Source organism: Zalophus californianus, chromosome 4 (genome assembly GCF_009762305.2).
Source record: "Zalophus californianus isolate mZalCal1 chromosome 4, mZalCal1.pri.v2, whole genome shotgun sequence".
Lineage (NCBI taxonomy): Eukaryota > Metazoa > Chordata > Mammalia > Carnivora > Otariidae > Zalophus > Zalophus californianus.
Window position 1 is genome coordinate 38,204,293 of NC_045598.1, and position 27,308 is coordinate 38,231,600.

At 48.1% G+C, this 27,308-nt stretch overlaps 1 protein-coding gene across 7 annotated transcripts in view; it reads right to left on the reverse strand.

Moving 5' to 3' along the window:
• Positions 1-27,308, reverse strand: part of LOC113933182 (BEN domain-containing protein 5) — a 1,542,215-nt gene that overhangs the window by 32,626 nt on the left and 1,482,281 nt on the right. For all 7 annotated transcript variants that reach the window (XM_027613047.2, XM_035727241.1, XM_027613040.2 and 4 more), the window contains one exon: positions 25,655-25,817. In XM_027613047.2, coding sequence (XP_027468848.1) covers positions 25,655-25,817 — 163 coding nt within the window. The remainder of the gene's footprint in view (positions 1-25,654; positions 25,818-27,308) is intronic.

Consider the following 27,308-nt stretch of genomic DNA (forward strand, 5'->3'; position numbering starts at 1 on the left):
ACTCTATCACTGTGTGATAGATATTTCCAAGGAGCCCACGTAAAGCCAATGATGCAGAGATGAAAAGGTTTTGTGGAGGAAACTATGACCCTCTAGTCGCAGGCGGGTGATCCTTCCACAACTAGCTAGTTATAGGTAGAGGGTGAAACCAATTGAGTACTACTGGGCCTCCAGGGACACACGCTCCTCTTGAGCCAAAGCCTCTCCGAACAACGCCCCACCCAGGCAGAGCAGGGAGCCCCAGACCTGAGGCTGGAGGGGACAAAAAGGGGCTGGACCTGGGAGCCAGGGGGCAGAGCGGGGCGTCAGACCTGAGCTGGCTGGGACTGACCCATTACACCCATAATCCCCACTGCTCTTTGCGTTTGCATCTCTCTTCCCAGCTAGACAGTGAGCTCCCAGAGGGCAGAGCCTGCATCTTCCCCATCCTCAGTTCCGCACAGCCTAAGACAACTCCACCATTTTCCCACCGTGTTTGTGGGAAGAGTAAGTAAATGAATGAATAAATAAACCCCAGATTTATAAACCCCAGCGGCTCACCCCTAATCCTAAATTGCCTTATCTGTGAAGTCGGAATGACAGTAGCTCCTAATTAGAGTATCCTGAGGACTGAACGGCGTAATGAATGCAAGAGCACCCAGTAGGGACTCTCACATACAGTAGATGCTCAAAAATACTCTCTCCTCTTTTTTGCCTTTAACCGTACCTCCTGACTTCAAGTACTGTCTAAACTCTGCTGAATTTCGTATATTCTAGGCTGAACTTTACGGTACACCAAATGGCTAGAGAATCCTAAAATGTCATAAAATGACAACAGCGGACATCTGTCTTGTTTTGTTTCTCTGCTCTTAATCTATTGCCCTTTCACAACACCCCATTTTTCCATATTGAACCCCCCATCTCAGTCCCTGTGACTCAGCAGGAGCTGACCCCGCCCAGACTGTCCATGAGGATATAGAGTCAGTCCAATCCTGGCCAGTCCGAGCCCTGGATGCCTCTTGCTACAGTGATTAGTCAGGTGTGCCTATGTCCGAGGGGGCTCAACTCTGGGACCTCTGAGAGAGGGAATCACCCTGAACCCTGAGAGGACCGGATGTCCACCAGGAGCTCCTGGAAGCCATTTTGCTTCCATGGGGGAGAGAGCCGGTCGGAGCAGCTGGAGACCGAGTCTTGAAGACGCTGTCTCTAGATCCAGGCATGCTTAACACCGGTATTCCTTGAGACTTTAAAGTTTTGAGAGCAAATTAATTCCCCTTTTTACTTAAGTCAGTTCAAATTGAGTTTTCTGTCCCTGGCAACCAAAGAAATTTGACTAACACCAGACCTTGGAGTTTACCTCATCAAACCTCCTAATTTTACAGATGAGGAAGAGATTTGCAAAATCACATGGTCATTTTTTTTTTTTAACACAACCCATTTTCCAAATAAATATATTGGCTCACTTCCTTTTATCTGCTCTGCTGACCAGAATAGGAACAGGTTGTCCTTCTGCCTGAATAGGGTCACAGAATATTGATTTTGGTCACAGAACACCTAATCTTTCTTCAGCAGAGAGAATTTCCTATTTCAAGTCCTTGGGAACCGGTTTTGTCTTGCATTACAATGTTTTTATCCCCCAAGCGGAACTGCTGATGACTGCCCTTTCCCTTGGACACAGTGCCATCAGCAGCAATTAATTCTAATCACAAAGAGACAGCAAGAATGAACAGAGCATTAATTGGATGGAAGTAATCAGAATCTCCCTGAGCCCACAGTTGGTACCTGTACGCAAGCATATGTGAGCCGGCTCCTGCATTCACACGTACACACAGACACACACACAGACACACACACAGACACACAGACACAGACACACACACACACACACACACACACACACACACTACCCCCCTCCTCCCTCCCCAGTCAACCAGGGCACAGGAGAGGGTATAGAGTGAGCATGCTGTCTGGTCAGCATGGTGTAGTATTAAAAAATCAAGGACTATGGAGTCACAAAGATTCTACCACCAACCAGTTGCTTAAAATTGGCCTCCTCATTTGTAAAACAGGATACACACACCTACTTCAAAGTGGTTTAGAAGATTAAGTAAGAATATTGTATGTAAAGCACTTTTCACTGGTATGTAGCAGGAGCTCAGTGAGTGCTAGTTTTCTTCCCTTCCACATCAAACACCTTTTATAGCAGGTAGAGAATAAAGGCCTCACATGACCTGAAATTTTAGACTCTTGATGGTTCTGGACTGGGCCTAACAAGCTTGATAGTCTCCTCCTGACCTCTCTTTAATCCTAGACCACTGCCCTCCCCCATCTACCCCAACACACACACACACACACACACACACACACACACGCGCGCGCGCGCGCACACACGCGCGCGCACATACTCCCTCCTGCCTCTTCTCTCTCTGGGACTGCAAATTCTGGGGGGGCAGCTTGGCACCCTTCCTGCCCCCCATAGTGCCTGGCACATAGTAGGCACTGCATGGACATCTGTTAGATAATTACAGACAGCCTCAGCATCTGCTCACGCTCTCTCTCCACCTTCGTCTCAGTCTGGTCATTCTTCAAGGCTTAGCCTAGACTCCACCACATCCTTCACAAAATTTTTTGAAATTTGTTCCTGGGAGCAACTCTCTTCTCCTTTGAACTCCATTCCTCTTTCAAGATACTGGCAGCTTTCTCACTGTGATATAAGGTATATATGCTTTCTTTTCTTCCTTATCTCCTCAAGTTCCTTCACTCCATCATTGAACTGACTCCAGCCAGTGGATGCTGGGCACCATGGATACTGATACCTCCCTCTTCCTTCCTTCCTTCCTTCCTTCCTTCCTTCCTTCCTTCCTTCCTTCCTTCCTTCCTTCCTTCCTTCCCTTAAAGGGGCAGATTAGATTAGTTCTACCAACACTTTTAAGATGCAGTAATCACTCATTAATCTTTGTACTATGTTTTTGGAATGCATGATCAATCTGCCCAAGCTGTGCCTCTCGTGGGGTTTAAAAACATCCCAAGAGCCAATTAACTAGATTGTAGGCTGTGGGCTTGGCTTCCTGAAGAAAGTTCCTTCCAGGGGTGAGTGAGATGTCAATGCCACCACACCCAGCCTTTTCTTCCCTAGATTCCTGTTCCTGCCCTTGATTATAGTTTTCTCCCTTAAAAAAATGTTGTAAGAGATCACTTAGGTCTCTTATTTCAGAGCAGTGAGGTGTTCATCCACAGCTCTGGGCCTTCAGGCCCTTGTGGAATGTCTTCCTCTTCTCCTCTTGGTGAATGCTTAATCACCCTTGTAAACCCAGCTCAAAATCTGTCCTGTTTAGGAAGTCTTCCCAGATTCCTCAAGGCTTAATTTAGTTGCTTACTTGATCTGCTCTCTGTGTTCCCACAGAAGCCTGGACCTATCTTTTCTTCAGCTTTAATCATACTATTTCATAATCCAAACCAGATCAAGAGACAGGTTAGGCAGATGAGGTAGCAGGTGCCATGTGTGATGGGATGATAAAACATCAATGAAAATATAGCAAGTTGAAGAAAATTATATTGATTAGAACCGTTCACTAATATGTCGTTGGAGGGAAAACTGAAATCAATGGGTGAGGTAACTTTTGCTCAAATCATCAAGCTAGAAAATGATGGAACTGGGATTTGAATCTGACTCATATGTGTTAGATGCTGACTGTGTGTCAGGCACTGTGCTCAGCACTGGGAAGCAACATTTCAAAACAGGGCAAATAGTGGCAAAGCAGAGCCAAGTTCCTTATGTTGGTCTCTGGTCTCAAGATCTGAAACCCTTCTGTCCCACGGCGTGATTTCACCACTGGGAAGCTCCATAGCCAGCTTCTCAGCCTCTCCCTCTCCCCAGGGACAGGCAAGACATTTCCTCAGAACCACCCCTTCCCCTGCCCCAAAACCTTTGGCTGTGCCCACTGCGGAAAGAGAGCCAAGGCTGCTGCCAAGTTCATTAATAATTTTGGCTTTCTGGAGGAAGGAATTGGATTGCTTTGCTCTTCAAATATCAAAACATCCAATTAACACAGCTAATTAGCATCACTAGCAGCAGTCAAAAGAATGGCAATTTAGATGCAGGATTTCAAAGGTTTCCTAGTTGTAGGCCAAGGCAACCCATCAATTGCTAATGACAAGAGTTCCTTGCTTAGGCGATTCTATAGCAGCCATCAATTAGCCTAGCCACCGGGCAGAGACTGGCCCCATCCCTGAGTCATTTGTCTAATCAGAACTGGGGTAGGGAGAAAGGGACAGAATTGGGGAGGGGGGAGAGGAGGAGGGAGAAAATGAATGAGGAAAAAAGGGAAGCACAGAGAGGGAGGGACACAGAGACAAATAACACACAAAGACATAGAAATTCTCAGAGACAAAAAGAGACACTATGTGAGAGAGAGAGACAAACAAAACGTCTTATAAATAGACAGCAATCATATAGGCACAGAGAAACAGAAATAAACTTCTTAAATATAGAAAAGATATGACAAAAAACTTCTGACCACCAGTAGCTTCAGGTACGTGGCTGATCTCTGGGAAGCCTAGCGTTCTGGTCTATAAAATCAGGCTGACCTGCGAGAGCAAATTAAAAGCAGGCAAATTTGGGCTGCTATGGTGAAGCCCCGAGAGATGAGAGACTAGAAGACCTGAGCCAAGCTCTTCTCGTGCCCCCTCACACTGAATGTTGGCTTTTCATGAGCCCTGGCTTCTCTTTAGACGTCAGGTATGAGGTCAGCGTTCCTCCCTTTGTGTGCTTTCTCCTGGAAATGCCATGGACAGGACAGTAGGCCTGTGACAACTGGGAGCCCTGTTGTCTCCCTCAAGGAAGGAAACCAGTGGATCTCCTACTGAGTTCACCCCAGAACTGACTTTCAAGTCTTTCCTCCTCCCCACCGCACTGCCTCTGCCCTGGTTCAGGCCTTATGGTCAGGCTTCTAGACGTCGCCAACAGCCTCTGGTCTCTCCTTGCTGCTACCCAGTCCATTCTTGTCACCTTGCCAGAGTGACATTTCTAAGACACGGATAGGAGTGTGTTTCTGACTTAAACTCCTTTTTAATGGATTCCTTATTTTCTCTAGGTCAAGCCCTAGCCCATTAAACATGGTATTCAAGGCCTCCTTCTGGGCGCTGGCACCTGCCATCTCCTCTGCAGCCTCTCCTGACCCACCTCTCACCCCCCTTTGCACTCACACTCCAACCACTGGAGATGACATGGGGACTCCCGGACACTCCACACCGCCTTCCCCTCTGGGCTCCACCTCACCATCTCTGGGCCCTGCAACACCTACCTGATCCCTGCTCCTGCTCTGTACCTTTCTATCTCTTTGTTCACACCCTTCTGCTGCCTAATTTGTTCTTTTCACTGCCTCATCTCTTACCTCTCAGGCACACAAGGGTCACAAACTCAAATGTCTTCAGAGGGCAGCTCATCATAGAAATGTGTGCAATGACAGAGGCGAAACAATAAGACTATGGCAAACTCAACATTCGACCAACCGACCAACCAACCAATCAACTCAGCTACCAGTCAACATTCTCCTGGCCAAACCCACCATCTGCAGAAAGGCATCATCCACGGACCACCAGCTGGTGGGGCTCCGTCTGTAACCTAGACTGGGAGCTTAGCTTGGCCCCCTTGGCCCTCCACGCTCCGATTCCACTTCCATCTCTTGCTACCTCCTTGCCTCGGGTTTCCTTGTGCTGGGCTATTTGAACAGCCTGTGCCTTCTCCTTCCCTTGGGGCCCTGCAGAGGTGTTAACTGTGTGTAAATAGTTGCAAAGAACACTCACGTTTACAGTGAGGAAGCCAATCCCAGCATCTGCCTGGTCCAGGCAAGATGTTATTAATCAGCTTTTTAATGAAGCCTAATTATAGCAGATGATGTCTCCCGCCAGGTAAGACAATGGTTACAGATGGGAGCAAACCAGGAAATCGCTGCCCTCTCCTGGGCTTCATCCTAGCACGGAGGGTTGTTAACTGGGAAGGACTGGCCTGCTTGTAGGATTGAGAGTCCAGCGGAGGGCCCTGCTAGCAGTAAGAAATGACTCCTCTTTCAGTGCCAACAGAAACAGTCTGGCCAGGGAGTGGAGCTGGGCTTCTAGCTCGGGCTGGGTTCTGGCAAGTGATCGTCATCTCTTCTGAGGTCTCTTCTGGCTGGCATTCTGTTTTTCCAGGTATGGCTATGTCTCTGTTTCCAGCACCTGCTCCTGAGTCAGGCCTTGGTAAGGCATGGAAGTCTTCCAAAAATGACCTTTGTTTCCCCCACTCTTTGTTTTTTTCTCTTTGCCCCTCCATTTACTCTTCTCTTCTCCTTACGACTCTGGAGAATCCGGGGCGCCTCCCAACACCACGGCCCTGCGCAGTTCAGTGGCTCAGGGCCCCAGTGGCGGCGTCTCACAGTGATAGCCTGGACTCTGAGGCCAGACAGTCTCAGCTGTGTGACTCTGGCAAAGGTATTTTCGATGACCTCATCAGTCTAATGAGAAGAGTAATCCTTGTCCTATCTTCTTCACATGGTTGTTTCGGGAAAATCCCCAAGGCAATGCCTGCTGCCTAATCAAGTCTCTGAATTCTGTATCGTCACTGAGAAGTCAGTCGGTGGGAAAAACACTTGACCCCTGCTAACGAGCAGGTTTCTCTCTTGATTGGGGAATGAAGTATGGGCTCTGCAACTCTTCCAAAATCATACCAAGGGGAAGGGCCCACTGGTCTAGGGTAAATGGACCTGGCTCCCCTTCTCTATCTCCTCTTATATACACCATCTGTTTCTCCTGTTAATACAGTCATTTCCTCATGCTATTCTCAAGGCTGTTATCTGGCTCCAGAGGACTTTGCCGGCTTTATTTCCTGGGCTTCCCTTGTATGAACTCGCCATTCCAGACAGGCCAGTTCCTTACCATGCTCAGTCCTACAACTGAGGCTTGCTTTATTCATGATGATCCAGTCTCCGGAAGGACTTCTCTGCATCCCCACCGGACCATAAATTCCTTCAGCAGACTGTGGGAGTGGATGCTATGTTGTTTTGTTTCATTTTAAATCTCAGTATTAACAGAACTAGATACAATGAAGACCCTCAATAAAAATTTCTTAAATTGAACTGTACACCACCCCTTCAAATTCTTCTTTTTTAGAGCCTGGAAGAGTTCCCTTTGTGTGCCATGGAGTAGTCAGGGTCAAGATCTGAAGACAACAGATCTGGGGTCAAACCCAAGCTCTGCCACTGTGACTACTAATTTTATATATCAGCTTGGCTGGGACATGATGACCACTTAAGTGGTCAAACATTATTCCAGATGTTTCTGTGAGGGATGTTTTGAAAGACATTATCACTTAACTTGGTGAACTTTTGAGTGAAGCAGATTATTCTCCATAATGTGGGTGGGCTTCATCCAATCAACTGAAGGCCTGACAAGAACAGAAGACTGACTTCCCTTGAGCAAGAGTGAGTTCTACATGGACAGCCTTCACATTTGAACTACAGTCTCCAGGCTGCTGGTCTACCCTACAGATTTTGGACTTGTCAGCCTCTAGAAGCACATGAGCCAATTCCTTAAAATAAATCCCTCTTTCTATATACATCCTATTGGTTCCCTTTCCCTGGAGAACCCTGACTTCTAGAACCACGTTGTGTATTTCTATTATTCAACCTCATTGAGCCTTTGTTTTCGAAGCTATAAAATGGGATAATTGTTCTTCCTTCACAGAATTGTCGTGATGATTCGTTGTGACCCTGTGTAGGCGAAAGCCCTGGAAATTGTGAGCTACTGCACCTTGCTAAATCTTATCATAAGGCTCACCACCTCCAGGAAGGCATCCCTGCCTCCTCTAGCCCTCTCTACACTCAGACATTCCTGTGCTCCAAGAGCAGTGTGGGCCCATACCATGCTGACTCTTTCCTTTCTTTTACCATCTAAGTACATGTGAGGCCCTGCACTAGAGGGAGATGGAATGGGTGGGGACAGGGGCCCCAGTAAAGGCTAGTCTGGACAGCTCTCAAAGCTAGAGCAGAGGCTGCTATAAAGGATTCAGACATGATGCTGCAGTCGGTTGGGTCCTGAATTTAAATGCATCCCATTGCTCTTTGTCTTGACAAGGTAATAAAAAATCGTCAGATGGTATATTATGGATGCAAAGGTGCAACACTGGCTCTCTGCTCTCTGCCCACCATCTGAGGGAAGGAAGACATGTTTGGGCCTAAAGGAGGCAGACCTCATTGGGAGGGAAACAGAGCAGAGAGCACATCCTCAGCAGCCCCGGAAGGGCCTGGACCCTTCACGCTCAGTGCTTCTCGATCTTTCATGCTGTGACTCACAGGGAAGATGCTATTTGTTTGCACAGTGAAGGGAGAAGGGAGGGGCTGCTTTCTGCTGGAGGTCACTGGCGCCCGAGCCTGGGCCGCTCCAGCCTTGAGAGGCTGTGCACAGGCTGAGGTATCAGTACCTTGGTGCAGTGGCAACTCCCGCACTGGTGGTAGGAATCTCTGTGAGGCACTTGCCCCCTCCGCTGGGAGCACGGAGGATACGCTGGTCCTCATGGTAGACCTGACGGAAAACTCAGCTGGCAAATCATATTTGCCCCCCACCCCCACCCCTCGCCAAGCTCCAGTGAGTCTTCTGGTTGCTATCTCTCTCGGTGGGTTGAGAATCCTGCAAATCTGATCATGATCACTTAGTATGACTAGCACGTACTCTCCTCAGTAGGGCACACAAAACAAGGCCCAAACCCTCTGTGCAGCCCCATCTCTGAGCACTCCCTCCCCTCATAATTTTATCTGTTTTTCATTCTTTCTCTCCCAGGTATGCATGCGGCCGATTTGACTGATCTAGGATAAACTTTTCCCAGAAGGTAGGGCTCCAGGCTGCCTTGGCTGCAGGCTGCAGGTGGGTCCCCAGTGATCATTCTAGGGCTGGGCTGAGGTGGCAGGGGCTCCCTGTGACATGCTCTCTCCTGGTGGATGGCTGCAATAGCCAGTGTCAAGCTAAGCTGCACAGGCAGGTTGAAGACCACCCAAGTCAGTTTTGTTAGCATCACATTCACCAAAGCAAGTCATCCCCATACATGCAACATCAGTACAGCAAGAAAGAACACTCTGTCCATTGTCATTCCCAGCACTTGAGGATCTAGACATTTCTAGCTCCTGACCCAGCATGATGTGTCATGTCTCTGGGCCTTGGCTTAGAATGTCTGTTGATTGTAATATCTGCACATCAACTTTTCCACCACATTGTACCTTGGAACGCAGGGGCCTCACTTGATCCATTTCTGTGTCCCCAGCCACTCAGGATGGGACCTGACACAGAAGGAGCTCTCAGTCACTCCTTGTTAAACAAATGAGTAAATAATTGAATAAATGAATGGCCAGTGTCTGGGTTCTTTGGACTTCTGTGTGCTCACTTGCCTCTCTACCCTCTCTACTTGGACCCACTGGTCTCTGTGCATGCTTTAACCCTGGACCCACTGTGATATAACTCAAAACCTTGGATCTAGGCTCCAATAGATCTAAGACACACTGAATATGATCAAATACCCTTGACTCATTATCAATACTTATGGTTGCAATTTGAGATTAGAGAATGTCTAATAGGTAAGGACATCAGAGATTCCTTAGTTCAACTGCCCCCTTGAGTGAGTGAAGAATCAATGTCTATTCATCTTTGATGCCCAGTGCCCAGCAGAGGACCTGCTCTGTAGCAGGGTGCTTCATAAATATTTGTTTTTCCATGAATCCCTCTAACACTTCTATACATAAGAAGAGGAAAGCCCAGAGAGGGAAAATGAAGTCCCTGGGTCACACAGGAAGTTTCTGGAAGTCTGGATTCCAGCCTGGCTCTCCTGATTCCCAGAAGGCCAGAACCCAATAGACCTTTTCTAAGGCCTTGTTTCTTGACACAGACTGAAGGTTAAAGGAAGTAGGACTTTACTTGTTCCAAATTTGTCTCAGATCATTGACAGATCCAACAGAAATGAGTTCTGATCACTTTAAAGCCATGAAGGCAAAAGACAATTGCTGTGGCAGCGGCAGAGCTGGCTTTGGAGGCTGAGAGACCTGAGTTTGGGAATCAACAGAAGCCCTTGCTGACTACATGACCTTGAATAAATCCCCTGATTGCTCTGAGCCTCAGTCTCCTCCCCCCGCTTCCTGCACCAAGGGGACCATAATGCCTATCTCTCAGGGTTGTAGTAGAAATCCGTGCTAATGTGTGCATTTACCTAGAACATATTAGTCACCGGTGGCCACTCACTTACAATGTCATTGTGTTTCCGACTGTGCTTCCAAGCTGGCCTGCAAGCACCAGCCGTCACCTTTGGAGATGGTTTGCCCTTACAAAGACTCCCAGGCTCGATGCCCTGCCATCCTGATATTTTAATATTCACAGTGCCACTGTTCGCTGTGGAAGAGCCACTGACCATAAAGTTTGACATTTTGAGGATTAAAGTGCTTTGAATTAGTCATGCACATGTGATGTCATTGTTCCTACTTGTCCTGCTCCGGAATCTAAAAATGACTTTCAGCAGAGCCCAGTAACTTTCCCTCAACAATTACTCTCTGGTGCCGAGGTATGCAGGAGTTCAGACCAAGTGAAAACTCTCCATCACTCAGAAGAGAGCCAGCCCAGAGGAGAGACGGTGTGAGTCAGCATATCTGGAGAGAGGGGTCTGCTCTGCCAGGGCTTAGCAGTGGGCTGCCTCCCCGAGGAGCAGAGCAGGCTGGGGAGGGGTGGGGTGGGATGGGATGGGGCAGGTGAAATGTCCCAGGAGTCCGGCTGAGGGCACAGCAGCGGAACAGGTGCTGTGGGATGACAGGGCTTGTGTTCAGAGTCTGGCTGTGCCCTGCACAAGTTGCGTGACCCTGGGCAAGTTCAATATCTTGAGCCAACATCTTCTCACTTGCAAGACAGGAAGAGTAGATCCTTCATAAGGTTGATGTGAGAATTAAATAAGCTAATAAAGCACTTAGCACAGGGCCTACCACAGGGTAGGCAAACCGTAGATATTTCCTTCACTCAAGAGCTTTCCAACTTTCTAAGGCTCAGGTATCTCTGCATGCTTTACACTCTGTGATTCCCAGAATCCCAGAGACAGCCACTTGCAGATATTATCACTGAAATGCTTAGCCAAAGGGAAGTGAGCTTGGGATTTTCCAGTCCGCCCTCACTGCAAGTGAGTAGGGGCAGATCAGAGTCAGTTTTCTTGTGAGAGGACTCAAAGGAAGAATCCCCTTTGCTTCAAAACTAGTCTTCTGGGTTTACGGATGGTGTGGATGACTCCCCATCCAGACAGCAGACTCTCCATCCGAGATTCTCCATCTATTCAGCAGACCTACCAGGATCTCCATGAAGTGATCCCACAGAATTGTAATGTGTGCTAATAGCCACCACCCCTTACTAGGAGCCAGTCAGCGTATTAAGTACTTACATACATTCTCATTTAACCTCACACAAACCCTGGGGAGTTTGTACCATTCTCTCTCTTCTCCAGGTAAGAAGTCTGAGGTCTCGAGCCATGAAGGAACTTGCCCAAAGTTGCATAGGGCTCAGAAATGCCATAGTCAGGATTTGATTGCAGGGAATGTGGGCTCCTAAACCCTGAACCACACCAGTTCCAATACCTACAGTCCTGGCCCTAGCCTGAGTCTGGACAGGTTGGCTGTCCTGGCTGCCTCGTAACTGGATCGAGACCCCACCTTCCCCAAGGATTGTGTGGAAGATGCAGCCTGTGTTAATGGGGCAGCCAGCTAGACCTCAGCCAGCTAGCTGAGGGCTTGGAGTGTGTTTGGGGACCGTGCCCTTGGTTCTCATCAGGCAGCACTACAAAGGGCAGCCTCATGGTGCTGGTGCTGGCGCATATGGAAGGAATGCTTGGAGGCCAGGCAGAGGTCCCTCCTCCCAACATGGGTCCCTGGGTGAGATGTTTCCTTAAGAGCTCAGTGCTGGGAAATGCTTTGTGGTGCTTAATTGTGGCATGGTCCTTTACTGCAATCAGCACAAATGGTAAATAAAGGAGCAAGCAAATTAAAATAGCTAGCCTGTGAACACGTACACCAGGATGTCATGTGAGGCCTCAGGAGATGGCTCCTTCCTCACCACAAGCCTTCCCCGTAGGAGGCACTGAGAAGAGAGACTCCCCTTGACATTCTTACAGCCTCTGGTTGTCCCCAGCTCAGTTCACACGCCCGGATCACACACTTTGTCAAGAAGCCACTCGGCCCACTGTGGGGGAGGCAGAAGAGAGAAACAGTGATCCCTGAAAGACAGTTTCTTCAAGGTGAAGGTCAAGTCCCCACTTTGCTGAAAAGCTCAATAAATGGTATTTGAATCTGAACTGAGGTCTAAGGAGAGGGGAAAGAGGAAGGAGAGAGGGGACAGACGACTGGAGAAGAAAGGATAGGAAGAACAGAAAGGACCGGCCAGCAAAATGGGGCTGCTAGCAGGCTAGCAGGGAGTGCATTCGGAGGCCCGCCCTGGGCAGCCACCTGCTCAGCCCCTGCACCCGGCAGAGCACTGAGCACCTGCTTAAGATCCTTGAATGGAGAATGCTGGACTCAGGCGGCTTTGGGTACGAAACATTTCCACTGTTTGCCACTGTCTGCCTTAAGATAGGAAGGGAGCTAAGGAGGAAGAGGGAGAGAGAAAGGAAAAGTGGGAGGGAGGGGAGGAGAGGCCGGAGGGGGAGGAGGGAGAGAAGGGCCTACTGGAGATAGGTGCGTGTCTGTGTGTATGTATAGGAGAATCAAATAGACAAAAAGAGAAATAGTAAGAAAGGGGAATGAGAGGCAGGGAAGAAGAAAAATGGGTAGGGAGGAGGGATGTCCACGTGGGAGAGAAACCTGGGGGAAGTGAAGGGGGTGTGCCCCTCCCTGCTCTGCCCCACCCAGCTCCCCCCAGAGCTCAGATCCCAGCCCAGACAAAGGACTTGGTGGCCTCCTCCTGATCCTCTGCGGAGAGGAAGCTAGACTTTCACAGGCAGCCATGCACCCTGGGGGCCAGGAGAGGGCACCTGAACCTCAGGCAAGAGCAGCAGAGCTGCAGCTGGTGGACCCGGCCAGGCAGGCGGCAAGAGCAGAGAGCCAGTAGCAGAGACCAGCCTCTTACTCAGGCTGGGGGGCGACCAGCACCTCTCCGATGGAGCCAGGTCCCTGTGCACATCCCTGTGGACACGGGATGGGCCATGAATTGCTTTGGGTCTGGCTTGGCTGCCTCTACATCAGCCCAGCACCTGCTTCCTGCCTTCCCCCTGCCCTGACCCTATGGCAGATTTCTGTCCCGAAGAGCAACATGCTTCTGGCTTCCCCCCAGACCCCCCCACCTCCGGCTCACCCAGAATCACCGCTTCCGTGAGTACAGGCAGGCTAATCTTCAAAACCATTCCTTGCATACTATGCCATTTGCGCTACACAGCCATTCGCAAGGTGGGCACTGCAGGGAGAATGGGAAACTGAGGCACAGAGATGGAATGTCAGTGATGTGTCATTACATGAAACAAATAAGAAATCTCTGTACTTTCCAGTTCTTACATTCCATGATGAGAACCCAAGTGTCCAGAGGGACATAAAAATAATAATATGGCACAGGGTTTCTTCAATACCAGCATCACCAAAGACCTAGCTTTGTCCCAGACTGACCTTGGCCTCAGTCACACATCCTGATGACAGACCAAGCCCTGCCTGATCATGAATGATTTTGTTTGGGTAAAAAGTTTTGCATTATGCAAATGGGTACAGATAATGGAGTCTGACTCCACGGGGATAGCTGAGAACTCCAAACACTGTTAAGAGGATTGCTGTTTAAGAATCTTAGAAATCCCTTAAGAATCTTAAGAACCCTTCAAGGGAGGTTCCATCAAACCTCCAGTCTGCACAGATTTCATCTTTTCCTGATGGCCCAGAAATGTATTACTTAGATTTCACCCAATTCAGTACTTGACTGGGAAGAGTAATAATAAAGCTATCATTTATTGAGTCCCTACCACATTCCAGGTAATCTATCGGGCACCTGAGAATTATTTTTGTGTTTCCATCTACTTGGAAGAACCCTATGAGGTAAGTTTCCTAATCATCATTATTATAAAAGGGCAAAGTGAGGCTCAGAGAGAGGAGGTTGCTTGCCCAAGGTCACACAACTAGCAAAGAGCAGAGCCAAGATCTGTACCCAGGTCAGCCTGGCTCTAAGGCCACGCCCCTTTTTTATCCTATTACCGAACAAGGGCATCTGTTACATCTCAGCTATTATTAGCTCCTCAGCCAGATGACTGGTTTCTTTAAAGAAAGTGTCCTCTAGTGGGGCAATCAGATTTGGATTTCATATCAAAAGACACAAATTCAAGCTCCTGGGAGGGCGTTGCTCCACCACCTACAGACTGTGCCACCTGACAGGCCTCCTCCACCTGACCCTCACTTTGCAGACTTCTGGAGTCGGGAACTGGTTGTAGCTTTGGGTAGGCACTCGGGGTCAAGATGCAACTCCCTTGTTTCTAAAATACAGATAATAATGCTCATCTCTCTGGGTTGTTGTGGGGGATCAAACAGGATGATGACTCTGAATGTACTTGATATACTGGTAAGTGCTGTCCACTTCCTGATAGTCTACTGGAGGGCTTCGCATTCCGTAGGAGCTCTGTAAATACTGAAAATTTATTTTGCTTTGAACTGAAATCCAAGCATTCTCCGTCTCCTTTTGCCTCTCCACTGCCTCCCTGCAAAATGTGCATAGTGGAGAGCAGGTCCTGACTCTCCTCCCTCCAAGTCCAGTCTTTCATCCTCCCAGTCACGACTCCCACCTCCTGCCTCTTGAGACGCATCAACAAGCCAAGCACGGCCACAACCCCAGCTAAAGGCCCTTGTCTCAGACGGAGTTGGCAGCTGCCTCCTCTTATTGGCAGGACATTTATCATCTTGAGGAAAATATTGATGGATAAGAAACCCCAGACAGGCAGTGTGTCTTGCTGGGCATGCAGCCTGCTGCTTGGGAAGTGAGATGTGAGGTCCCAGTTCTGGGGCCTTCCTGAAGAAAGGGAGGGATGGTGGTCCTGTGGAGAAGGGCCCGTGCCCTCAGAGGTTGGACAAAATCCTAGAGATGACTGTGTCCGGTACTTAGTAGATGTTCAATAAATGAGTTAGAGCCAGATTCAATAGGCTGTTCGAATGGGATCTGGAGGATGGAGGCCCTTTGTCCAAACTCTTAATTTCACCGATAGGAAAGGGGGATCCGGGAAGGCCAGTGATTTGCTCAAGATCACACAGCAGGTCAGTGGCAGAGACCAGATTAACAAAGCCCATGGATCATGAATCTCACATGGGAACACTGTCCATCACACAACAATGCTACCGGGAAATATCCCCAAACCTCTAGTCAGATGGGGAAGTCTGGGAAGCTGGAACTCTGGGTTCCCCAGGGAATTAAGAAGCGGATCCTCTGACTCACTTACAGAGCCAGTTCCCAGGGAGCACAGCCAGACGAGAAGAGTGGGGAAAAAAGCAGGGTGGGTGTGGTACTTGGAGGGGTAGGGGGTGACACGGCTCTGGGCTGTACTCTATCCCCAGCTGCCCCAAGCCACCGACCTCCCCATGCGCCATGGCGCTCTCCCTGAAACCACCAACAGTCCTCTCTAGCCTCATTGCCTCTCACCCCTTACCTCCTACCACAAGGCCTGGTCTTGTCCAAAGCAGGGAAGCAGCTCTCCCAGCGGGCCTGGCACACACTGCTCTCCCGGCTTACAAGGCCCTTGTGTGGTACCTTCCTCGCTGCACTTACTCCCACTCCCGGCATCCCCAAGGCTGGGGTGGATGCTCCTCTAGCCACTTCTCGTGTCCCCCTCCGTCACAGCACTTTCCTGCCTGTCTCCCTCACCATACTGGGAACTTCTCTGGGCAGAGGTCATGACCGCTTGAGTCTGCATCCCCAGAAACCAGGCCAGGCTCTGGTGCACAGGAGATGCTCAATGAGTGCGACCCTGTCATCTTCCGCACAGAGGTTCAAAACGAAGCTGCCTCCCACTGGCTCTTGTTCTGACTTCTAGGGTCACGTGGAACAGGTATACTCTCCCTGCTCCATGATGGCTCCTTAGAAATTTGACCAAATCAAGGCCTCGAAATGTCTTCTTTCCAAGGAAAATATCCCCAATTCCTTGACAAGTTCTTCACAGGTCATAGCTTTGGGTAGGGGGACTGACCATCTTGGTTTGCTTAGGACTATCTTGGTTTTAGCAGTGGGAGGCCCCTGTCTCAGGAAACCCCTAGGTCCTAGGCAAACCTGGACAGCTGGCCAACCTGGTTTTGTCTTCTTTTCCCATCGCAGTGCTTCAGAGGCCTTGTACCATTTTCTCGATGTCCTGCAAAGAGTAGGGGCCAGAAATGACCATGGGACTCCAGGGGTCAGTGATGCAGCAGGACAAAGAAAGGCCGGGACCTCCTTGCTCCTGACCTCTGCTTCTGTTAATGCAGCCAGTCAGCATCAATTGCAGCAGGAGGACAGTGTGTGGTGGATGTGGTGGTTGATACATTTGCCTTGTTGACTAATATTGAGCTTAATAGTGTCAATTAAGATGCCTAGACCATTTTACTTCACAGAAAACCTGATTTCCCCAAATCAGTACTTCCAAAGCTGCTTTCGTTTTATTTTATACTAAAGGCAGAAATTATTTAACACCTTCGTTCTTAATATTGCCTGAGCCCTCCAAGTATTCCAGGCATTCAGCCATTCAACAATTATTTATTAAACACCTACAATGTGGCACACGGTCCCTCTCTTTGTCCTTCGAGTTGGTCAAAGTTAGGCCCAACTCTGCAACGGTTTGAACTGATCTTGGATAAAGTTCTTCCACGCTGGGGGCTCTCCCCACATTCATAAAACAAGAGGATGGGAACACAAGTAAGTGTGCACATAAGTGTGCAAATGACCATGAATATAAACAAACAAGTTCGAGTTACTTAAGAACTAGCCAGGATTTTTCTGACCGTCAGCTAACAGCCATAATCCTGAAACAGTATCAACTCTCTTTATCATCAACTTGGTTTCCATGGAGCCCTCACAGTGCTGCTGGTGAAGGCTGACAGTTATCACCATAAAGAAACTTTACAACTTTGTAATTTGTAGCTCTCTGCTGTCAGTAATATTAACAGCATTTCGAATTATGGCTATAAACTTGACAACAGCAGATAAAACCCTTAGAAACCTCATTTGTGGGGATGAGGGAGGCTGGGGGAAGGTAATGACATTTTGGTTTTCTAGGCCTGGAGAGGAGTCATGCTTTGATGTGGATGTAGGAGGCTACGGGGCCCAGGCAAGACTCTCAAAGGGCAAGGTAGCTCAGCTTGGGCACCACAGAGGGAGGGTTTGCGTGGCATTTGGGTGATCAGGGATTACGGTTGGGTCAAGACCAGGGGTAAGGGTTAGAGAGAGCGGGGCTAGCAGATGGACAGGGCTGGCTGGTAGGTCCCAACCTCTGTCTCTGTGGGCTTCAGGAAAGGGCTTTTGTCCTACGGGAAATGGAGGGAATCTGGGTCAACTGCAGAGTAGGGAGGAAAGGAAGACAGTGCCTACCGGGCAGGATTGAGAGAATAACTCTGGGCATGCTATTTGACTTTTCTGGGCTTTAATTTCCCTAGTGCAAAATGGAGGTGCTTATTTCAAAGGCCAAAGATCAAATGATTCTTCCTGTGTCTGCCTATCTATCTATTGATCCCTATTGATCTATCTACCCATCCAGCCAGCCAGCTAATGATTTAGAAACCATATAATTTCATCTTCTAACCATAGGAAAATTTGAACCCAGAATGGGGAACAGATCTTCCCAAACCAACATGGTAAATTAGAGGCAAGCCAGTCCTCCAGTGCAGGGATCCTGACCCAACTCATAAAGCACATCTCAATGTTATTATTTTTACCATTACTACCGCTACTATTAGTCATTCATTCATTCAGTAAGCGCTCATGTTTAAAGATCAAATTCTAGTCCACATCTGCATGGAGAAGAAAAAGAAAGCCACAGGCCTCCGTCCAGTTTAGTCTTCTGTTCCCAAAGCTCTCTGATTGAAGCATTTTTTGCTTATGAATTTTAACAAAGGCTTGACCCTGAGCATGACAATCAGGAACTGAGAAGTACCTAGGTATTTGTACATGCCAACCAACAGGTCAGACCAGATGGCTTCTTACTCTTCTGCCTAAAAAAATGAAGCCTCCTTATCAAGAAAGAAAATCTAACCAGTATCTGCCATCTGCCTCCCCCCACCACACCTCCCCCAACAGCCCTGATACACACATATACATATTCTGATAATTCCTCTGAGCAATACAGATCATATCACCCAATGTCCTATTAGTGAGCCAGTTAGCAGATGCTGGTGAGGTCAGCTTCCATTTCTCTTTCTTTCTTTCTTTCTTTCTTTCTTTTTCTTTCTTTCTTTCTTCTTTCTTTCTTTCTTTCTTTCTTTCTTTCTTTCTTTCTTTCTTTCTTTCTTTCTTTCTTTTTCTTTCTTTCTTTCTTCTTTCTTCCTTTCTTTTATCTTTTTCTTTCTTTTCTTTCTTTCTCTGCATTCACTGAGGTTCTACCTAGTATCATGCTTTAGCCAGAGAGATAAAGTGATTTAACTAAGGTCACACAGTTTTATGAGGGAGGGAAGGGGCAAAGGGCCATACTGGAATGGGGATCTCAGTTCAGCATTCTTTTCACCAACTCATCAAAAGAAACCCACCTTGACCGTGCATGCCAAGAAAATCACTCCCTTCATTATGACTCTACAGTACCTTGTAGAAAAATCTACTATGACTCTTCCCAAAGCCCAGACCTCTCTCCAGAACTTCAGGCTCATACAGCCATCTGCCTACTAAACTTCTCCATTTGTATGTCACACAAGCTCCCTACACTCAATTCATCCCAGAGCTCAGAATACCCCCTCCCCAATCCTTTTCTCCAATTTAAGTGATGGCCCCACCATCTACCACATTGTTCAAATCAAGAAAATTTGGTATCTTCCTTGACTTCATCCTTTACCCCCACACCCAAGTAATCACCAAAAATACTCAATCCTACCTGTTAGATACGGAACATGTTGTTAAAATGGAACTGTCTTCCTCTTGGTTTTAGCCGAGATCCCAAGTCTATAGCTACTATGTTTCAAAGTGAGGATGAAACCACCAGGCAGGACTTGCAAAGGGAAACCAGAAAGCCAGTTTTGCAACCTGTAGCTCCCCTTCTGACAAGAGGCCTACTGGAGGGGTACAGTGACCCAAAGGGGTGAACCACCAGATCACCAGGGACTGAGGAAGGACCATAAACAACTGGCCTGAGCAGATGGACTTGCCAATACCAACGGCACTCCAGGGCTTGCTCATGCCATCTCCAGAAAGTACAAGTCACCCAAGACCTTTCCTGCTCCTTTCCTCCTCTCCCTCATCCTGCTCAACCTTAGAGGGTTGACCATCTGGGGTTAACCAGATGGGGGCGAGGGCTGTAAGACAAGCTGAGCAAACACAAGTCACCTTGAGCTTGTTTGAGACAAGTCTGAGCTAGAGGACGGGGTGGTTTTTACTTTGAAGAGCTGTGATGGCTTTTACTGGACCAGAGGTAGTCATTGCTGAACTGAGACGCTTTTGTGACCAGAGTTAATTAGAAACCTTTTAATTTCCTGAGAGTTATTAGAAAGTCATGGGGCCTGCCAGAGCTTTTATAAATCTAGGTTGAGATCTATAATCTATCTCCATCTAATTGTAGGGTCAGTGGGGGGCAAAAAATACTTTCTAATCACACCCTGTGGGCACTGCTTGTTCAATGTACCTGTTACATAGTTCCCAAATCTTTCTCCTTTCTTCTCCATCTGGCTCTGCCTAGGTTTCTCTCATCACCGGCTGCTTCTGGCACAGCCCCAACTACCCTCCAATACTTTGGACACACACACCCTCTCTCTGGCATCCGGGTTCTCCCCTGTACATCTACCTCTGCCAGGAACGCTGCCCCATCCCCCTCCTGCCTGCACACCTTTTGTCCTCAAGGTCTGAGCCTTAGTTTCTCTTCCTCCAGGAAATCTTTCTCCCCTCTGCCTCCCCTACACTCCTGCAGGGTTACGTGACTCCCATATGCTTCCCTGACCAGCAGAATTCCCCTCTGCCCGAGCGTTTACCCTCTGATACTGCTGTCTCTACCTTTCTCCCTCCTTCCAAACTATATTCTCCTTGAATGCAGGGCCCATGCCTTATCCATCTATTTCTAGTATCTAATGAGTTGTGTTTGATGGGCAAGTAAATAAATGATATCTTGAATGTCTGATGCATACTTCAGAGGACCCAGTGCAAGACACATAGTAGGCTCTGAATTTAGGCCAAGCCAATTAACTGAACTCTAAATTTCTGCATCTTCTCTGGGCCACACCAGCCATGCTCTTCTCCCAGAGCCAGCATTTTCTGATTTCAAGGTGCCCAGAGCTATAAGCCTATGTGGAAAGCAATTTGCTCAGGACCCAAGTCTGTTCCCAGTATTTTTCTCATCCATTATGTTGAAGGGCTATTTCCTGTAACTTGTAACCAGACCATAAACAAAGGCTAGAGAAGCTCTGGGTTATTTTATGATTCCAGTTTAGCCTTTCTCTCTCTCTCTCTCTCTTCTTCTTTTTCTTTTTTTAATTGTTGGAACAGAGTATATTTATTACTTGGCAGGCCAATAAATTGTAAATAAGGTTTGTTGAAGAATGGTCCAAAATTCTCCAGAATTTATCATTTCACAACAACAACAAAAACAACAAACCACGGGAAGGAAAGGCAAGGGAACTGATATTTAATGGCACTGAGTGTGTGCCCAGTGATTTATCTGCATTCTTCCATTTAGCCCTCAAAACAACTCTGTGAAGCAAATAATTGTTATCCTCACTTTACAGATGAAGAAACTGAGGTTCAGAGTGGTTAAATAACTGGGTTAAGGCCCTTAGCTAGAATGATGCAAAGCAGAACTGATGTGCAGGACTCCTACATCAGACACATGGATGGAGACCATCAGCCAGGGCAGAAGCCTCTGAGGATGTCTCCCTTTTAGATTCTGTTAAAAGCCATGAGTCTTCCTTCCAGAAAATGAACTGTGCATCTTTACTCACAGTTTTGCGTAAACTGTAGACAGTTCATAGACTTTTCTTGAAGCCCATCCAGAAGCGCCTCAGTTAAGAGCCCCTTAACTAAAAGAATGAAAGTAGCTATGGGCTTAGCTTGATCGGCTATCTAAGACACCTTTGTACTGATTTTCCCTATTAGACTGAACACTTATGCTCACAGGATCACTCCATCTTTAGACTCGCCAAACAACAGAATTGTGTATTCTTGATTTTATAAGTTCATCTAAGCATGGGATTATAAAATTTTTGATTTCAGAATCAGAAAAAAATCTTAGAATATCAGAGCCAGACGGGACGACAGTTGAGATCAAGTCCACCCATGATGTCATTCTACAGCTCTGACAGGTTGAAGTATCAGACACCGAGGCTAAGAAAAGGCAGGGCTTGCTCAGGGTTCCCCTAGTAATGGTGGTAGAGTCAGCATTCAAACCCCGGATGCTGGCTTCTGAGCCAGATGATCAGGTTAAAGACTCACCCAGTAAGAGGAAAGCTATGCAGTCCTTATGGGGGTGAGAAAAGTCGGGGCAGAAGGAACATCTGTTGAGTACATATCATGTGCCAGGCAGTGCCTGTGGATTGGAGATACATGGCATCATTTCACTCTCTCAAGAACCTTGCAGAGTGTTATCACTATTCTTATCTTACAAATGGGGAAATAAGCGCAGAGTGGTGAGGTAAGCAGCCCAAGGTCACACAGCGAGGGAAGCATCAGTGACTGTGTCCGTTGTTGCATTTCCCTGATGGAGTGGAGAAGGAAAGTTGGAGAACAAGTCCCTGATAATGTTTAGCTGGTGCTTTTCCAGGGAGAAAAATTAAACTGACAGATACATATGTTCTGGTGGGCGGAGAGGTGGACGCTACTGTGGGCCCGAGTGCAATATCCCTCAGGATTCCCTCCGCCCTGAGTCCTTCACTGGCCTTCCTCTCACCCAGCGTGCCCTGGATAACTAACATGTCCTCTGCGTACCCCAACGCGAGAAGGGCTGCTCTGGGGTGCAGACGTGAAAACCCCACCATGCGAACTACACATCCCCACTCCGAGAGCCAGCTGGTGCTGTGAGGCCAAGGCCCTCCATTGTGGTGACTCTACCAAGACCCTTTGTCCCATGAACCCTACCAACAGGGCCATGGCCTGTTGTTCCAGCAGCCCCTTCTTCACATGAATGTAGGTCCTCATTCATGGTCACATACACCTTTTGGATGTTTTAACCGACAGTCACTTAATATTGAAAGCTGATGGTGCCGACTCACATACATTATTTCATTTTAACAACTTGCAACTCAGTGAGGTTTGGTGCTATGTCCTCCCATTACAGATGAGGCCACTGAGGTCCACACAGATGATGAAACTTGCCCAAGGTGACACATCTAGCAAGTGGCTGAGCCAGGATTCAAACCCAGATTTGTTTCAGTTGAAAGTCTGCTTTTTGCTCAATGCCCCATTTTTCATGACTGTCTCTATTTAATTCCCATAGCAGGGATTAGGAGAGCGAAGGTTCATGGTCCCTCTATGAAGGGGACAGGCTCACCTTGTGGAGGGTACAGGACTTGCTGAAGGGCGCTCTCTGGGATGATGCTGGTGCTGTCATCACAGTCCAGGTCTGGAGGACTTCCTCCCAGACCATAACTGCCATCTCCATCAGACCATGTAATTTCTCTGTGATTGGGACACAGAGCCAGTAGCCAACAAAAATCAAAATCTGTCTGCCTCAAGTCTCCCTCTATTATGAGAGGAAACATGCATTTCAAACAAGAACAAGGTTAAGTCACTCTCATGTGATGAATGGGCCTGGCCTCCCTGGTGCAAGTCCTGGTTCCTCCTCTTCTCTCCAGGTGATGGAACAAGGCAAGGCAGCTCCGATGGCATTCTGGTCTGCTAAGCTTGTGTGCCACGTGCACCACCTCGCTGTCCACCCTGGACTCCTTCCCATCACTAGCTCCTGCTCCCCACTGACACCCTCATCCCATCACTTACCAAATCCATATGTATGGAGTTCCCTGTTCTACAGACTCCCCAGCAGCCCCCAGGTTTAGGCTTGACTCATCTCCCCCTGGATTGTCAGAACAGCCTCCTCTGAGTGTCCTTGCCCACAGTCTTGCCCCCTCTAATCTGTCCTTCCCACTGTGGCCAGAGAGGCTTTCCACCATATAGAAGGCTTTCCACATATATAGGCTTTCCACACCAATAGAAGGTGTGAAACCCTTCTATTGCTCTCCATTGTCTTCATGTTCAAGTTCAAATTCCTCACAGCCCGCCACTTCAATGTCATCTCCTGCATCCAAAGTCCTTCAGCCATTCAGGACCACTTCCTACCTCCTACACACCTTCTTTCCTCCCCTCTGTCTTCCGTGTCCTTCCTCCCCTCTGTCTGCCACGTCCTCCCTCCAGTAATCCACCCCAACCCAATCTGGATAATTTCTACTCAGTCTTAAAAACTCAGCTTAGATGTCACTTCCACTGGGAAGCCTTCCTTGACCTACCAAAATTGTGCTTGAGTCTCCTTTTACCCTCCATATGAAGACATTTTTGTCTTTAGCATGTTCACTGCTACATCCACCGAGCCTAGAACTTACCCTGGCTTATGGCAGACAGTCATACGGATTTGTCACAGGAAATTTTCCCATGATGCTCTGGAACTCCTCTATTACAGAACTTACCATACCTATTAGAATTGCCTCTTTCCTTTTCTGTCTCCCCAAGTAGACCGAGAGCTCTGTGAGTTGGAACCATGGCTTTTTGTTGAGTATTTTACCCTGGGTGCCTCATAGGATTCCTGGTACGTACTGACCGTGTGTTTATTTTGATGAATGAGGACTGGGAGCTGAGGAGGAAATCTGGGCCTAGGCCAAGGGAGTGGCATTCTACAAAGAAATGCATTTATTTCCAACACAAAAGTGGGTGAGGTGCTAAGAAAGCACCTCTGACATCAGAAATCAACCACAGACTAAGTGCATGTCTCCCCTGGAGGGACCTATGGCCCTATCCCTATGTGAATAAGCATGTGGGATCCCCTCTGGCGTGCATGCTCAAATGCTTCTTCCAGGTAACTCCCTCAACATTAGGGGAGAGCAAAGCAGGTGCAGTGTGGAATGCCACCCATCGGTGTATGCAGGTCCCAGAGAAGTCATGGCCACACATCAAGTGTCGGGGACGGGGGAGGGACAGTGTGGCACATAGAGGTGGCCAGGGTCCTCTGCCTCACAGCAGAGCCTACTCCTTTGGCCTTGCTAGGCCAAGTAGTTATTAAAGCAGATTTCAAGATGACTGTCTCAGGCTTGGTGACTGGAGGGAAGGGGACTCTCAGTTCTTATCATGATCTCTTCAATGTTCTGCTGGATCTGGAACACTGCTCTAACACCTGGTCTACCTACTGCTCACCCTTCTGTTGGGGGCCATCACCCTGCCTCCATGTACTCAGCAAGGGAACTGGACCTCCAGAACCACCAGGCTGCAAATGACTGGGTGGACTAGTCCAGAGTCATGCCCCCACCAGAAGGGAGGTTTTCCTGTACAGAGTATGGCAGGAATTCCAGAAACACTTACCAAGGTTGAAAAAGGCTAAAAGGAACACTTCTACTTCTGGGGAGAGAGAGAGAGAGAGAGAGTTAATATCATCCATTTCCTCTCTCCTCCATCAACTGTAATTCTTTCCCTAAGAAAACTCAGTGTTAGGAGAGGAGAAATGGGTCAGTCCAAAACCAAGAGGATAAAGGAACACAAAAACTATCACAATCTGTCACAATCCTCATGCAATGACCTTGATATTAAAATCAACGCCCAGGAAACTAGAATGACTAAATAATCCCTAGAAAGTCAAGCAAGCTAGAAAGTAACCTCCAGTTTCATTACAACAAGCGTGGGGGACTTTGGAGAAATTTTATGACGACGTTGAGAGGAAAAGCAGTTTGGTGAAGGAAATGCCAAAGCAGAGAGAAAGATGTGCAGAGGATGGGAAGGAGGGCAGGGCAGACAGAGAGGAGGCACGGGGAGAGAAAGAGAGGACAGGAGGTTGGAGAGAAGAGAGAAGCCAGGAGGGAGGGGACATAAAAACACAGAAGATAGAGCTAGAAGGAGAGAAGACAAGGGGAGAAAAATGGGTACAAGGAAAACCGGTGAGCAGAGAGAAGAGAAAGAAGACAAGAGTATAAAAAGACAGAAGGTGACAAGAGAAAGTATAGTTTTACATGTTCAGCGTTAGAAGGAGGAGTCAAGACCACCCAGGTCTTCCTCAGCAACCCGGGGGATGGTCCTCCAGCCTGTGTGCTTACATACCTTAGATGGCAGAAGACTCACTCCCTCATGACGACGTGGAGGGGAGACAGAGATGGGAGTAGCATGAGGCCATAGCAGAGGCAGCTGGGAAGGGGGGTGTCCATTACAAGGGCAAGGGCCAAACAGGACAATCCAAAGGTGCCACAAGCAGAACAGCCTCCATCCTCACCCCCGAGTGTCAGCCCTCACCGAGCTGGAGACCAGATTCCTGATCTGCTCATTAAATCTTGCCAGACCCGGGTACTCTCCGCAGGATGCGGGGCTGGCCCAGGGCCGGGGGGACTCGCAAGGATACAGGCTTCCTCAGTGTAGGGCACAGCGGCCGTGGTACCTCCGATGATATAGCTATAGAAGGAGACCTCCAGGGTGTAGCAATAGGAAGTGTGGTCCAGTAGCCCACCGAGGAAGCGACGTCCGGTTCCTGCTTTCACAGCATCCCGGTTAAAGGATGTGCTGGACTGGGAAAGACAAAGCAGGGAGGAGAGAATCAGGGCCGGGCACCTGCTGGCTATCAGAGCTTGAGGAAATCTTACAACATATCCGGGCCTCAGCTTCCTCATCTGAAAAGTGGGATGTTAATCACACGTCACAGGATTATTGTGGGGACTGATGAAATAAACAAACAGAATTAAAAGAAAGCATGCAACTTTGGATAGTAACTGCCATTTAACAAATATTTGTGGGAATCAAAATGGGGACAGATAGAACAAGGGAAAGTAGACAGAGAACAAGGAGCAATGATACTATGATGATAATCAAAATGAAAATTTGGGCAGGGCTTTCAACTTTATAATGTTGTTTCCCACATGGCATTTCATTTATGCTTCAAAATAACCCCTTGACGGAGGTGTTGCAGCTTTGCCCCTCTGGGTGAGACAACGAGGCTCACAGAGATGGAGCAAGCAAGTGATAGAGCAGATTTGAACCGAGGATCGAGTGACTCCAGATGCCCCGACACTCCTTCACAATGCTCTCTCTCCATGAGGGGCAGCTGAACTCCAGCCCAACATCACCAGGGGGTAGGGATCATGGCTATTTCTCCACTAGGGTGTTGGCCTCACCCATCGTGGTGGACAGAGAGAGGACAGAAAAAGCAGGTTGGCATCTCAAGGCCTCTGTTCAAAAATGTGCGAGAGGTTAGGCAACTTGCCTTCTTTGGTTTAGCCTCAGTTTCCTCATCTGTAAAGTGGAGATGATAATAACATCTCTTTCATGGAACTGTGAGGGTGACTCATCTGTGGTTAAAGGGGGCATTCTGTGCTAACCCGTGAAGATCAAAGTAAATAAAGAGACTGTGGTTTTAATGAGAGAATGTGTGTCTTGTGAAGCAGGGTATAAGAGAAGAAGGAAAAGAGGGAGAAAGACAATAGCAAAACAAAGCAGCTATTTAGAGATACATTTAAAGGAAGAGAAATCGTGTGTGTGTGTGTGTGTGTGTGTGTGTGAATTCTGAGATAAAGAAAGGGGTCAGAAAATTAGAATGTCACATCTTGAACTCCATGCAGTGAAGTCATTTTAGAGTCGGGTACTGAGGGTCAGAGAAGAGGGGAGACAGAGACTGGATGATGACAGATGACCTTGACCCTAGCCTTGAGCCCTTAAGGTGGCTGCAGTACAGGAACATCAATAGGCAAGGCTGGAAAAAAAGCTCCTAGACTGTGCCCCTTTGTTTGCCCCAGGAAGCTCACCCCTGTGAGGGTCTCTGAGGCCTGTGGCCCAGCCTCTTGGGGAATGTGGACCAGAAGACCACAGTCTGCTCTGAAACTGCAGTGGTTTCAAAAAGCCTGGGGCTGGCCATCCCGTAGATTCCTACAGAAACAAGCATGGCTGTTTCTACCCCAGAGATGCAAATGGGGAGCCACCTGCTTTGATTCTGCGACCAAATGCTGAGTGACTTCTCTGGGCCATAGGTGTCTCTTGGGTGAACAAAGAGAAGACTGAGCCAGTTC